This window comes from Nuphar pumila, chromosome 11 (assembly GCF_984573655.1).
Source record: "Nuphar pumila chromosome 11, dmNupPumi1.hap1.1, whole genome shotgun sequence".
In the NCBI taxonomy this organism is placed as follows: Eukaryota; Viridiplantae; Streptophyta; class Magnoliopsida; order Nymphaeales; family Nymphaeaceae; genus Nuphar; species Nuphar pumila.
Window position 1 is genome coordinate 111947847 of NC_143259.1, and position 15876 is coordinate 111963722.

General features: G+C 37.4%; 2 protein-coding genes across 2 annotated transcripts; one reads left to right on the forward strand and one right to left on the reverse strand.

Moving 5' to 3' along the window:
• Nucleotides 1-608: 608 nt before the first annotated feature.
• LOC149822863 (autophagy-related protein 8C-like) lies at nucleotides 609-6757 on the reverse strand. Its single transcript, XM_089980124.1, has 6 exons — nucleotides 6607-6757; nucleotides 5334-5392; nucleotides 4483-4538; nucleotides 4338-4390; nucleotides 1696-1814; nucleotides 609-941 (listed from the first exon to the last, which is right to left on the reverse strand). Exons 2-6 carry the CDS (start codon nucleotides 5368-5370, stop codon nucleotides 847-849), a joined length of 360 nt encoding a protein of 119 aa, XP_089836250.1. The 5' UTR covers nucleotides 5371-5392; nucleotides 6607-6757; the 3' UTR covers nucleotides 609-846.
• Nucleotides 6758-12511: 5754 nt separating this feature from the next.
• On the forward strand, nucleotides 12512-12952 carry LOC149822864 (uncharacterized). The gene has a single exon (XM_089980400.1). The coding sequence runs from the start codon at nucleotides 12512-12514 to the stop codon at nucleotides 12950-12952; it is 441 nt and encodes a 146-aa protein (XP_089836526.1).
• The last annotated feature ends 2924 nt before the right edge of the window (nucleotides 12953-15876 follow it).

The following is a 15876-nucleotide window of genomic DNA, read 5'->3' on the forward strand; positions in this document are numbered from 1 at the left end:
CCAGACTGTGATAGTCATGCTGGCAATAAATTCCACAATTTTTTGCAGCCACCAGTAAAATATTTATTTGTCTTCCTAAAACCTAAACTTTTTTAGTTCCCTCACCGCCCTAGACCTGAGATGGCAGAGCCAAGGATCTTTTTAATTGACATTTACACATCATTTGCAGTTTATCTATCACTGCTCTTGTTTTCTTTACGTTTTACCTTCAACATACCAATCATATCTCTAGCGCTCGATTATTTTATGGGCTTCGGTCTCCCAGTTAATGGATATTCGCATCCAACTCAAAATAAAATCAATTACACTGCTCAACATAGAATTTAAATAAATCACAATGAAATCAACCCAAATCAACATTGATTCCAAGTTCCAACAATTTGACCAAACAACAAAATGGATCTTTTTCATGAAATGATGGGAACAGCCCTGCTCATTTAAAATGACTTACCTTGCCGATTTATCCCAACAAACCAATTGGTTCCTGAGATTGAACTAGACCTGCTAGCTTAGGATAGGTGAGCAAGCATCAACCATTTGTCTAATGCATTTGCATCAAATTGAAAACAGAAAAACATATTAAATAGATACAATGACTAACCAGGATACTAAACACTGCAGATGCACATGATCAAATTATTGCCAGTTACTATCAATTTTTGCCATTAATAGATGCGCAGCAATAACGCGTTATTGCTTGTATCGTGGGAAAGGAAGGGACAAAGAGGGACCAGTTCACTAGGTTCCATTGATTCATCCAGCAGATGAGATGGCCAAGAGGGAGATATGACAGAAGAATGTACATATTATCTTCATTATTTACGGGACACGGAAGACATGATGAACTTAGAGCACTCCAAACGTGTTCTCCCCACTGTAAGTCATGTAAAGGAAACCATCTTCATCTTTATGCTCCTCATATATGGTGGACATCAATGCACCTGAAATAGACAATTTCGGTTATTGACATAGAGAAGCTTATATACATGGATTTCAATGGAGTTAAAGCATTTTTTGCTTGATCCAACCACAGACAAATTATGACGAAGGTTCTACTATAAAAAGATAATGGTGCATAATAAAAGTCACTGACGCCCCAAATTGGCACACACAATACGAGAGCATAACACAACATGATTTTTTTTTTATATTTTACTCCGAGAAACCGCCCCAGGGGCAGAGACCTAGTTGCACTGGCTCAGCCTGCTGTACTTACAGTCGTCGTCCAGTCAGCATAAAACTCCGAAGGCTTACCCCTCAACCCCAGGGAATCTTCTGCTTACGCAGGGGGTGATGCCCATGGGATTTGAACCTAGACTGCCCGTCAAACGGCCTAGGCCCCATCCCACTATGGCAAACCCCTTGGGTCTATAACACAACATGAATTGCCCTTCAGCAGTACACATACTTTTCATATTAAGCAGTCTTGGATGAACAAGATGCACAAGGAAAAAGAAATTTTTTCTATACAAAATAGGAACTTCAGACCGCTTAACCAAATACATGCGCAGAAAATATCCCCTTGATTTGGTTGCATTTCCACTTTTTCTAAAGTGACATAAATTGCACCCAAGTTGCAAAAAGGGCCGTAATTCAAGCATTGTGACTGTTTTTTGTGTGCTTGTTGGCACATGCATGTACCAGTGCTCACATGCACATTATTTTAAGAAAAAGCATAATTTGGCCTCTTCTTACCAGTGGGTGGCAAGACATTCTTGACAAATACAAATATGGCTTTCTCAGCACTGAGCTTTATCCTCTTTCGAACAACATAAACAAACTGCCCCACAGTAAGATCAGCTGGAACCAAATATCTGTAATCAAGGCACAAGCAATAACCTTATTATTTCTCCATGAGAGCAAAAGAAATGAGAAATGGCTTTGTGACACGAGTACATGCATAGACACGAAAGGCAAGGAAGCAGAAAGAAATAAAAGACAGGTGAAACAGATTGCTTTCGCCATCCTCTAGCAAGATATTCATTCCAAAATCTCAAAGAATAACCAAGGAACACTTTAAATGCTTAAAGAGATAAAAAAAGATCATGTATTTAGGCTGCTTGATATCCATGCTTAAGATTTGACATTCAGCTCACAAATATTGGTCAAGTATTACATTTGTCATATTGATAGTTACAAGTGCACATGAAAACAACACACGGAGTGAAAACTCGCCTTGAATGATCAAAACTACCTAACTAAATGGAACACATCTGTCTATACATGTAAGGTGAGCAAAACGCCAATGCCAATGCCTAGTGTTGGCACCATGTTAGACATATATCAAAGACCAAACATTTTTCTAAAACAATAGTCTCGTGCACAAATTTAGGCATAGAAGACTAATATTATCCTCACTAAACTGTATTTTTTTCGTTTTCCCTTTGATTCTGAATTCCCATTATCTTTTCTATTACTTTCTCCCTTTTAAACTGAAAAAGGAGCACAATTTCACACATGATCGCATATTCAATAACCAAGGCATCAGAGTGAACAGTCACAAGCAACTTAACCATGCTACTCTGCCCGCTACCCACAACAAAGAACCCATCAAATAGCCGGTAGTAGACTGATATTAAGTAGATTACATATTTAATTTCTTACAGTAAGAGTTTCCTGTCTAAATTAATTTGTTTTACTGAAATTAACATGGTAAAAGGAGAAAGCACACAATTAACCTTGTCAGAGAAAATTACTATAGAGCATAGCACTGTGACTACAGATTGAAATGTCATTTTGCAATGAACATTTCCAACATCAACCACCAAACAAAATATTTGGTAGGAAAACACTTTAGAAGATAGACCTGTAATTAGGACAAATATTAGAGGCAGTAAGGCCAGGTTCACGTCAGAGCAACAAGCCCATAATACCAGAGCATGTGTGCAGGTACACCCACCCCACAGCCAACCTGAGCACACCTGTGGTGGTGACAATTAACCTATGGAACCATCGTTCAGTTAACATATTTCATGGGGTTGAGTATCTACTATGTAGCATAAATGTTAAGACCACCCACAAGTGTATAATCGTGGGTGTGGATGTAGGAGTGCATGAGTATGCAGGCTGAGTGAAACCAATTTAGAACAATTTGGACTGATCATCCACACCACACTCCAGCTCAGTGACCAATTTTCCAGCACCCCGTTATTGAGTTGGCTATATGCCAAAAGTTGTCCCAACAGCAGACTATTCATGGCTTATCTGGCAGATCCAGCTTAATGGACACGCAGACCAGTAACTGTTCCAGCTATCTCTTACAAGAATCACATCAAAATAAAAGCTCACTTCAGCCATGTTGGATAATGATGATAACATGGACTAATATTAATAATAATCACCCGTCCATGACAAATACAGAAGGAATATAGACAATTACTACAATCAAACAAAACTTACAAAGGACTCAAAACATAAACATTGTTTACGGCATTTTTGCAATGGCACAACAGAAGCAACTAAATGTTGTCTCTTCTATATGATTCAAAGATAGCTGTACACTCAAGAATCTTCACCTCCTTTGAGCTCAACAGGCAGGTTAAATAACAAATTCCAACCAACCTCATATGCTAGGCAATCTATGCTATCTGGACACTCAAGGTTAAAGCCAGTCATGTAAGAATCCAATACTTGGCAACTTGACACTGACATCAACACTTAAGAATACCAGTTTTCAATTCATCTAGGGATCAAGTCTCTGTGATTTCTAGGTTACTCTTGGATTTTAATATACTTTTCACAGTTAACTTGTTAGATTCGTCTAGAATTACAAACATCTTGATAACTTTGTATTGGCCACGCCTTCCTGAATTCATTTCAATCATGAAAGGAAAATTATGAAATAATATATTAGAAATTTACTGATTTAATCTCACACATTGCATTGGTAATATGACACCCACTTTTTTCGATAAGGATGAACCCCTCTTGCTTTCTAGCTCAATGATCGGATGTGCTTTACATCTCTTTGTGGTTTGAAATAAAAAAGATGTCTTACTCTGTTTTGCTTTCTGTTAGTGTGTGCATATGTATAATTGTCTTCCCTTCTAGTTTTTTACGCCTTGATTTGTCCAACACTTTGTACCCTTGTCTGACACTGACAACCATATGCATGCCTAGATAACATAGTGAATGACATTACTTGAACACATACAAAATCCTAAAGAATGTTGTCATTTTGGAACATTAAAGTTCTACAATCAGAGAAAAATCCACATTTTTTTACATAAATAGCAGAAATTTTTTAGATCATTAAAGTAAATCACATATGTAGAAAGCACCACACAAATAACAGATGACAACAGATGAAGAAAATAAACATTAATTTAACAACCGACTTCTTCTTATCAATGTCCGGTATATCAGTTCTATCAGCCTTCTCAACAATAACCTGTGGCATAAAGCAACAGATCATATCAATAGTTGAATGCAGCATCATAACAAAAAGAAAACAACAATAACAACAAGATAAGGAGACTTTACCGGAATTCTATCAGGGTATTTCTCCCTGATCCGAGCAGATTCTGCTTGTCTTCTTTCTGAAATTGCACATCACGATAAGATTTATACACAAACTGGACGCAATCAAGATACTAGAAAATTGCTAATAAAGATAACCATCGAATATCATCTCCAAAGATTCAACGGTAACAAATAAATTTCATACTGGTATAAAATTCAAACCATATTTGGAAAGTATTAAACAGAGAAAAGAATAGCTGAGACATTGTCCAATACTTCAAATCAATCGTTCACAAACTCACCAGTGAGCTCTTTTCCACAGGTGTACACATATTTTCCCCGTATGATACCATAAGCTAATACAATCAATCATAAACAGAACAATATTTCCAGTGTAGCTAAGGAAATAATAGATTGGCAGTTCTGTGCGCTTGTGTCAATTATATGGAGGTACATTAAGATATAACAGAGGCAGTGATAAGTTTTAGAATACCCAGTTAAAGGGCTTCAATGGCACAAATAAATCATGATGGAAGGAGAGATGGAAACTAAAATTTAGTCTGAAAAACTGCCCCTCACCCAAGTTCTTAACAACCATAACAAGGATTTTTTTGAAGCTCAACACCATCTTCCTATATACTGGGATCCGAAACAAATGACACACCAATGTCACCCTAAGTCTACCCATATGACACAAACTACAATACAAACAAAAATTCTCGATGTACAGAATTGATGAATATGAGAAAGTTGATGCAAGTCAATGACCCATGAAAAAGCAAATAGAAATCCATCTGCACCGCAGCTGTGCTGCATTCCCAGTAGTTAACACGTACAACTACAAACAAGATAGGAAGGGCGGAAGTACAAACCCAATGGCTGTTCCAGCTTGAATGAACTCTTTGCCATTGCAGTTCCCAGCTAGTTTCTCCTATCACAAGATTGGCATACATTGTTTAAGTTCAAGGGAAAGTCAAGAAACATGGAGATGAAGTAAGAAGACAAAGTAAAAAAAAGCAAAAAACAATAACTGGACCAACGATGCAAGAAAATGGAAAAAATAATAAAAGGCAAAATAAATATATGTTTATCAAATAAACCAAAGAAATAATACAGTTCTATCTCTCATGGAGACGAAGTCTACGTGTTGGCATCCACAAAAAAGTAAAAATATAAAACGCTTCAAACTATATAACCAGGAAAAAAAAACAAAGACACAAGGAACCAATGCCGAATATGTGACATAATCGAAAGCATAAATTTTGCATCAAGAACACCCCTTGATCACAACCAAAACAGCCCTAAAAAACATAAAAAGAAAAGTAGAGAGAGCGAGAGAGGGAAGGAAAAAAAAGAAAAAGCCACAACAACTCGAAATAACCCAAGCAAACAGCAATAAAAAACCCAACTTATTTAGAATCATCAGCATCTCAAGAAATTAAAAAGAAAAAAAGGGAAATCTGCAGAAAACCAACCAAAAAAACCACAATCAAGAATTTCCAACCATCAAAGCAAGAATTCATCATCGCATAAAATCGACTATCTTGTTTGCGGCACGTCATTACCAAATGGGGAAGGGGAAAAAAGAAAAAAAAAACAACGACAACCCACAAATCCTAGTTCCGTCTGAAAAGAAACCCACCACGAATTATACCAAGAAATCAACTAAGCCGTCTTTCCTCCCAATCCCCCCACCCACCGAAAGAAAACACAAAAAAAGAAAGTAAAATCAGCAAAGTAATGATCAATGTCTCACCCTTAAAAGAACCACAGAAACAGCAAAGAACAGAAAACAAAAAACAAAAAGAATAAGGAAAGCAATTCCCACCTATCAAAAGATAAGCAAAAGGAAAAAGAACCCTAAAATCTCAAAATCAGAAGAACGAGAAAAAAGATAAACAAGATAAACGAGACAATTCCAATTTCCACCTGATCAGGTGCGATCGATCAACAAAAACCCCGCGAAGGAGAATCGAATCCGCAGAAAATAATAAAAGAGGGGAGAGTGGGAAAGAAGAAAACCCTAACCCAATAAGGGAAAAAAGCAAACCGAGAGAAAAAATACTGCAATAGATCGGAAATTCATAACAGCAGAAAACAAAAAGAAAACGGAAGGAAAGAAAATGGAAAAGAGAGCCATCCCACCTTTCACAACGATGATGATCCTCACGATCGCGCAAAGAAGGGAAGAAAAGGGGAAAGAAAACCGAATCGCTTGCGGGAGAAGATTCCACGCAAAATCCGATGAGAGACGCAATCGCTTCCCTACCCTCCTTTTTTTTTCTTTTTTTGTTTTGATCTACTGTATTTATTTATAGTTAATTTTCGAATTCTCCCAAAACTTTTTGTCGTTATTAAAAAATACGGCTGCGTTTTAAACTTTTTCCAGTAGTATACCTAAACCGTGTTACGGTTAATAAAATAACGGATAAATTTTGCAAACCGACACCTGAGTTTTCGCATTAATTTCAAAACGCGATTATATTTTGAAGTTTAAAAAATGCACAAGTCCAAGACAGTTTTTACCATAGTTACCAGAAAAGTAAATGGATATAAGAAGCGAAAGCAGGGGAAGCAAGTGTAAATGATTATGCAAACTTAAAAAAAAATAAAAAAAATACACATAAAAAGCAATATAAAGAATAGATTAAAGCAAATAAAAATTGACATGAACACTAAGCATGTAGTATTTTTAATATAAAAAACGCGAATGAGACAAAATGTGAAATAAAAGTTAAGAAAGCGAGAGGGAATTGATTTCGCAAATGATGAGGATCGAGTTTCCTATATGTTGAAAGTTGGTTTCTCAAAGTTTTCCCTCCTCCCAAAGAAAAGTAGAGTTTTTGGCTTCCAAAGCAAGCTTCTCATATAGCAAGAAGTTTCAGGTAACTATGGTTTTTACACTAAAAAATTTATAGTGAAATCTCAAATATAAGCATTAAAATTTTATTAGTTATTGTTTTGGCTTCTCCTTACAACTTTCAACTTTGAACCAATTTGTTGTCTCATGGGAATAATAAAAGATCCAAATATTATGATAGATAAAAAATAACAAAATTAATAACTATCTTTTTACCATGTGGAAACCTTCTTAATAACACATATTACTTGATGGACCTACCCTCCAATCTAATCATTGGAAGGTAAAAGGGATGTTACACATGTAGCCATAGGAGGCCTAACGGTCTCTCTCTCTCTCTCCGAAAAAGTTGTAATTGGATATATATATATATATATATATATATATATATATAACATTTACATATATTAACATAGGCTCAAGAGATTTCTCCCAAGGATGTGTCCTAAACCAATCTCTTACAAGTTTATAAAAAGGGCTCTCTGACAGGATCAATATGAGAAATCATATGAAAAAGAAAGTGCAATAGAAATTGAATTTTCTAGGTTTACAGAAAATTTCTGCATAATGAGTAAGAGGGTTGGAAGGACTGATCGTCCCTAGTGATTCCGAGCATAATTGTGCATGCTTCAACCCACTAAATTCACACTTTCCCATCTATAGTTTCCTACATTGGTATCAGAGTGCAGACTGGTCCATCCCTATCGGTGCTCGAATCGGCCCTTGGTGAGGCGTGTATTGGCATAGAATCAAACCACTAGCAATCTTGAAAAAACAAACATAGGAAATTAACAAAAGAGATTAGCAAGGAAATTCTTAATTTTATGGAAACCAAAAAATCGATTTGGTTATTTGTATGGACCCTGTTTTTTTGGTGACCGACACGGCTGGAGTCTATCACCAAAAAACTCTGTTAGGAAATTAAAATTTGAGCAATTTGAGCTCTTTTGAGAAATTAATTAAGTTTTTAAAAAATACTTTCAAAAATTAGATTTATTTAAAATATCTAAAAAATATACAGACACTTTTTTAAAAAGGCTTTCAAAACTTAATTAAAATATTATAAATAGCGTTGTTAAAGAAAAAAGGGCATCTCTCACCTTGAGATTCACGCGCCCCCTTTGTCTCTCTCTCTCCTCTCCTCTCATTCTCCTTTCTTTTTCTTTTCTCTCTCTTTTTTCCCTCTCTCTTTCAGCCGGTTTCTTCTTCTCCTCTCTTCTACTTCTTCTTCTTGTTATTCTTTTCCTCTTTTTCTTTCTCTCCTCTATCTTTTTTCCTTGCCGGCTTCTTCTTCTTCTCCTCCTTTTTCTTTTTTCATCAAGGGATGTAGTGTGACGAGCACATATCGTGGAGAGGCTGCTCTCTTCTTCTCAAGTAAGCCACATGTAAACCTCTTCTCCTTTGTCTCTTTAGATATTTAGTTTAGTTTACCTTTTTTTTTAGTTTATCAAGTGTGTCACCGTGCGTCTTATCATTGCATATAGCATACTCAATTTTATGCCCTTTTATTGCATATAGGATAACTTAGAATTTATTTTCACATAATATAGTTAGTTGTCAATGCTTGTAGTTCATTGTTCATTTTGTTTATACGGTCCAGCAGTTCGTTTATGTCAGACGGTGTGGGTTTTGCATATCAATGAATCATAAGGGATAACATGATTCTTGGTGAACATTTTTCTTTTCCTTACTCTCGGGTATCATGTCTGAGATCACGCATCTGTGTGTGAGTTGCGATAGTTTGGAGTAAAGGACCAGATTGGGTCTTGATCTAAAGATTCTGATCAGCACTGTAAATTCCAGTTTGCAAGACTCGGCCCTATTCATTTTTTTTTTATTGTTTTATGATGAACACACAGATTTTTAGCATACGATCATGTAATACACGTATGTTGCAGGTGTACAGTCCAAGATTATGAATGTCAGTCACGCACAGTCTGATTGACGTTAATAAAAGAAGTCTCTTTGCAGCATGTGTGCATTGATTAAATAGTTCATCATAGTTTTTTTTTTTTATGCTTCAATGGTGTTAATATCCTAGTTGCTAATGAGTATGTGACTTGCTGTTACGTGTTTTTAGTGCCTAGTTAATGCAATAGTTGTTGCAGGTGTCATGTGTAAAGATTTTTTTTTAACATGGTTTAGCTAGGTCATGGTTCAACGTTCTCATCTACTTTGTTTATGTTAGATTTTTTTCTCTTCCTTCCATTAAGTAGTGTTTAGTCTAGTTCACGATTTCTCTTATTACTATTTTTTTTACCTAGTTAATGTAATAAGTTAGCATTAGTTTATTTTATTACATTAATTTTAGTTTTAATTAGTTAGATTAGAATAGTTTTGTTTAGTTAAATGTTTTTTTAGCTAGTTAGTTTTCTTCCAATTGTTTCATAGTTAGTTTATTAAATAGTTTGTTACAATTCTCTCTTTAGTTTGTTTCATAATCTGTTACATAGTTGTTAGTTTGTTTTAATAATATGTCTTTTAGTGATTTAAGATTACAAGTTGGTTGAGGTAGTTCGATTCATGTTTTTGTGATTTTTCATAAAACTAACCTTAGATTTTGCATAGTTTTCTTTATTTTTGTTCTTGTTTTGTATTTATATTTTTGCAGGAAAGCAATCAAACATATGAGAGCCCTCAAAAGTACCCTAAAAAAGCCCTTGATGGTCCCTAAAAGGTCTCCTCAAAAGGCCCTTCACTCTTAGAAAGACCACAAAGTGATATGCAAAGAAAAAAAGCAAAACATCAAGGGGATTAAAGACTCGAAGCACTAAAGACTTTTCTTCTTTCTTTTAGATTATGATTTATTTAATTTAATTCAAATTTGGGTTTGTAATAAGGTACTTTATTTTTATTTGTTTAAGCCCTCTGCAGGGCAGCACTCTCTCTGATTTAGTTAATTAATTCTTTTATTTTTCAAGGCAATAAAGAGTAGTTTAGCTTTTTTTTGGAATACAAAATATTTTTTCGTTCCTTGAGATCGACCCGGACATCACCATTAGTGTAAACCGATTTTTATGATTTGATGCACTGTTTGCATAGACATTTTTATTGAAAAAGTTGCATCAAATTTTTTGTACTGTTGCCGAGGAATGACAATTAAATACGAGTATTCACTTTATTACCACTGAGTGTTCACGTTTATTTAGGTTACTAGTTTACTTTTTGTTCTTAGTTTAGGACTGCTTAGTTTCATTTACTGCTAATTATTTATGATTGTTTAGTTTTTTTTCAACATTTAGGTTTAGAACCACGTATTTGCATACCTTAGATACCAGCTTAGCTTTCTTGCATGACCCACCTACTAGGCTACCCTTAGGAGGTGATCACGCATGATTAGTATCATGCTCATAGCTTGCTTTTCGTAAAATATCTGTGAGTGCAAGTGTATGATGCTTGTTTATTTCTTGCTTTCTAATTATTTTTCTCTTTACATGCTTTGTGGTTTATTGTGGTTTGGCCGCATTGCACGTTAGATAGGTAGAAAGCCTTTTACTTAGGACGGTTGCTGCACCGATCTACCCTTAGGTATATGCAAGGGCGACGCTCGCTTGACCCCTAGCTTGCTGAGATAGTTGAGGACCCCAAGTCCCTTATTATGAGAGTCCATCGATCCGGCCCCATGGCTCAGGATCAACAGTTGACACATCCTCTAAGAGAGTATTTCATTCCTAATGAATATACTCCCGCCTCCTGCATCGCTAGACCCGTTATATGAGTTCTACATTTTGAGATAAAGGCCAACATAATCCAAATGTTTCAATCTTTTTATGGTCTGAGTAACGAAGACCCCTACCATCATTTTGATGAGTGCTTCGAGATCTACTTCAATCTGCATATCAACAATTTTGAGGATGATGTGTTGAGGTTGGCGTTGTTTCTGTTCTCCCTCAAGGACAAAGTCAAGCACTGGCTGAAGGCCTTAGATACGATTCAAATTACTACTTAAGAACGCGTCCAACGTGAGTTTCTTAATAAATATTTCGCAATTGGTAAGACGAACCAGTATAAAAAATTCACAACCAACTTTTCTCAGATTATGAAAGAACAGTTTCATGAGAATTGAGAGGGGATGAAAGATCTCCGCAAGTGCCCCCACCAGGTGCCTCGTTGACAACTGGTGTAGTACTTTTATGATGGCCTGACCGAGAAGGACAAGTAAATGATTGATTCTTCATGGGGGGGCACGTTCATGCTCAAGAGCAAGGATGAGGCATGGGCTCTATTCAAGATATTGAGCAAAAATGTCATGCATCATACCCTATCCCCGTGACTTGATAAGACCACGCCTGTTCCTAGTGGTCCTAAGAAGAGAGGGATTTTCGAAGTTGGGTCCGAACATAAGTTGCAAATCAAAGTGGACTAGTTGACCAAGAAAGTTTATCAATTACTGGCCAACCCAGCTTTGCTAAATCCAGTAGGAAAAGTGTGCGAGCTATGTGCTAGCCCTACACACTTGGTTTCTGAGTGTTTGGCAACACCACTCTATCCTGAATTCGTTCAGGAACAAGTGAATGTTGCTCAAGGTTTCGCCAGACCGACGCATGATCTTTATGTACCCACCTATAACCTGAGATGATGAAATCATCCCAACTTTGCGTGGAACAATCCACAAGAGCCACCCCATCTACCTCCTCAGACACAGCACAGACAGAGTAACCCCCTACAAGGTTACCCGTGACCCACATTCCCTCAGGCCCCTCCCCAGCTTAGCTTGCCTTCTCCTCAAGAGCCCATATCAAACTCATATTTTCAAGAGAAATTGCTCGAGGCCTTTTCTGAAATTAATGCCAACCTCAATTCTCACACACAGTCGATAGCGAAGCTAGAGACCTAGATAGGACAGTTGGCTGAGGTCTTGAGCAGGCAAAGAGAGGGAAGCCTCCCTAGTGAATCTGTTGTCAACTTGCGGGGTAAAGAACCCATGCAACATGACCTACACCTCACAGAGTCTCACCAAAAGTTGGCCAACTCTGTTATCACTCTTCGGAGTGGGAAGGAAGTCCACCCGACTCAGGAGAAGACTAAAGAGCCCAGTGACAGACCTAGTGACCAGTCGATCTCTCTTACTAGGCCCAAGAAAAGTGGGCAAGGCCTATGCCTTCTCCTTCATATATCTCTAAAACCCCATTTCCTTAAGCCTTAGCAAAACCAAATGCTTTTAGCAAGCAGGGAGCGCGCATACACGAGATGCTTGACATATTCAAGCATGTTCACATAAACCTCCTCCTGCTTGACGTCGTCCAGCAAGTGCTTGCTTATGCAAAGTTCCTCAAAGAACTTTGCACGCAGAAGAGAAAATCGAGGTCGTTGCCCAAGATGATCTTCTTGACTGAGCAATTGAGCTTCGTGTTTCGGCACCAAGCCCCACCTAAGCTCAAGAATCCTGGGGCACCGATCATCTCGTGTGTTATAGGGAACATGACTATCGAGCGTGCATTGCTCGATCTTGGGGCAAGCGTGAACATATTGTTGGGTTTTCTTTATGACACCTTTGGGATTGAGGATTTAAAGCCCACGACTACTGTTTTACAGTTGGCTGACAGGTCTACCAAGTATCCACGAGAAATCTTGGAAGACGTGTTAGTCAAGGTCAAGGACTTCTATTTCTCTGTTGATTTTCTTGGCTAGTTACTTTTATTTATTTATTTTTAAGGCAATAAAGCTTGCAATTTGTGTAGAATATAAAGTTTTCTTTCGTTTCCTGAGTTCGACTCGAATCTCACCTTAGTGTGAGCAAGTTTTTATTATTTGGTGTTTGACTTTCACAAAATATTTTTATCAAAAATATCTCTTTAAAAATTTATTTCATAAAACTTACACCAAATTTTTGGCATCGTTGTTGAGGAATGGTGATATAAAAATGAGTATTCATTTTATTGCCTCTCCTGTGTTCTCATCTTATTTAGGACTGTTAGTTTTCTTTCTATGATTTATTTAAGATTGGTAATTTATTTTTTTGCTCATTAATTAGGATTGTTAGTTTATTTTTGTAATTAAGATTTGTAGAACCACGTTGCTTGTGAGCCCTAGAGACCAATTTACTTTTCCTACACTGCCCACCTAGTAGGTTACCCACTTAGTAGGTGACTGTGCACGATTGGTACCGCGTACATAGTTTGTTTTCTGCAAAATATCATATTGGTTGCAAGTGTGTGGTGCATGTTTACTGTTTTCTTTCTTTATTTATTTTATTATGCCCGCATCGTGGTTTGCTATGGTTTGATCATGTTTGAGCGTTAGGTAAGTAGAAAACCTTTCTTTAAGATGGTTGTTATACTGGTCTACCCTCAGGTGTATACAAGGGCGACGCTCGGTTGACCTCGAACTTGTTGAGCCAATAGAGGACCCCGAGTCTATCATTAGGAGAGTTCATCGATCCGACCCCATGGCAGAGGATCAACAGTTGACCCGTCCCTCTCGGGAGTATTTCATTTCCAATTAATACACTCCCGCCTCCTCCATCGCTAAACGCACTGTAGGAGCAAACCAGTTCAAGATCATGGCTAGTATTATCTAGATGTTACCTTTCTTTTATGGCTTTAGTAACGAGGATCCCTACTGTCATCTCGACGAGTTCCTCGAGATATGCTCTACGGTGCAGATCAATAATTTTGAAGATGATGCATTGAGGTTGACCTTGTTCATGTTCTCCCTCAAGGACAAAGCCAAGCATTGGCTGAAGGCTTTAGACATGGTTCAGATTACTACTTGGTAACGAATGTAGAGAGAGTTTCTCAAGAAATACATCTTAATTGGTAAGATGAACCAGTTTCGAAAGGCTATCACCAGTTTCTCTCAAATTGAGGGAGAACAGTTTCACGAAACCTGGGATAGGTTGAAAGACCTACTCAAAAAGTGTCCTCATCATTAGGTGCCCCAATGACAACTGGTGCAGTACTTTTACGATGGACTGACTGAGAAAGACAGGCAAATGGTTGATTCTCCGTGTGGGGGCACATTCATGTTCAAGAGCAAGGATGAGGCATGGGTCATATTCAGAACGTTGAGTGAAAACTCTATGCACCATGCCCTGTCATCGAGACTTGATAGGACCACTTCTGCTCCTAGTGGCCCTAAAAAGGGAGAGATTTTTGAAGTTGGTTCCAACTAAGAATTATAAATCAAAGTGAACCAATTGACTAGAAAAGTTGATCAACTGCTAGCCAACTCAACTTTAATAAATCAAGTGAGTAAAGTGTGTGAGCTATACGCTAGCCCTGCACACTATGTTTCTAACTGTCTGACAACACCGCTCTATCCTTAATTCGTTCAGGAGCAAATAAATGTTGTCTAAAGTTTTGGCAGACCGATACATGATCCATATACACCCACCTATAACCCAGGCTGGTGAAACTACCCCAATTTTTTGTGGAGAAATTCACACGACCCATCCTTCATTCCTTTCAGGACATAGGTTAGACCGGGCAACTTTCCACAAAGTTACCCAAGGCTCGCATTACCACAGGCCCCTTTCCAGCTTAGCTTGCCTCCTCATCAAGAACCCATATCGAGTCAATCCTTTCAGGAGAAGCTCAGAGATTTGAAACCCACCACAACCATCTTACAGTTGGCCGACAGGTCTATCAAGCTTCCTAGAAAAATCTTGAAAGATGTGTTAGTTAAGGTTGAGGACTTTTATTTTCCTGTTGATTTTCTCGTTCTAGATATGGAAGGTATTGATGTCACTCACCGGACCCTCATCATTCTCGACAAACCATTCTTGGCCACTGCCAATGCGTGTATTGACTATCGTACTGGAAAGATGGATGTTTTTTTGGCAATAAGCGATTGTAGATAAACATATTTGATACTATCATGAGAGCGACATAAAATGACAAATGTTTCCATGTGGAGGATACTTATACTCAGTGGAAGCAATCCGATCCATCACAGTTGGATAGTTGCATGGATGATATTTCGGTTCATGGCTCATTATCTGAGAAGCATCCCTAGAAGTGTCAAAAAGATTTTCAAATATGTGTAGGGGCTAATCTCATTCATAGTAGAGAAAAGAGTCATTTCAGAGTCCAGGGGGGTAGATGTTTAGGACACATGGTGGACAGGGCAAAAGACTAGACAATACTCCTCAGACCTCCCAATTGTGCATGACCTTCAGTCCATTGATCTCATAGACGATGAAGGGTAACCAAAAATCCATCTGGTTGAAGACATAAAATTTAGCACTTTATGGGAGGCAGCTCATACTATTGTTATAATTTTAGTAATTCAGTAGTTTTTACTTTTTTTTGTTTCATGAACATGTATGATAGATCATGTATATATTTCATTCTTTTTTGTATATGATTTATGAGTTACAGGTAACAGGACAAATTCTATAGCACGGATCAGGTGACTTCTACTCCTTCCTTTGCATGTCTTTTGTTTCATAGTATGCATTCATCTAGTTTCATCCAAGCATAAGGGAGTGCCACTGAGGACAATATCATTCAAGCATGGGGGAGGGTGTAGTTTGCACAACCAATTTTTTCTTTCTATCCATGTATCTACATGGATGAAAAACTCATAAAATTAAGCTTTTAAGGAATGAGTTT

What these genes read in the sequence shown, in the direction of transcription:
- LOC149822864 (XM_089980400.1), top strand. Translation starts at nt 12,512, where the DNA reads ATGCTTGACATATTCAAGCATGTTCACATAAACCTCCTCCTGCTTGAC.
- LOC149822863 (XM_089980124.1), bottom strand. Translation starts at nt 5,370, where the DNA reads ATGGCAAAGAGTTCATTCAAGCTGGAACAGCCATTGG. An exon ending in AATACCCTGATAGAATTCCG is followed by an intron (nt 4,391 to 4,482) that starts GTAAAGTCTCCT and finishes TTTATGCCACAG; the next exon opens with GTTATTGTTGAGAAGGCTGA. An exon ending in GAATGTCTTGCCACCCACTG is followed by an intron (nt 942 to 1,695) that starts GTAAGAAGAGGC and finishes TGTCTATTTCAG; the next exon opens with GTGCATTGATGTCCACCATA.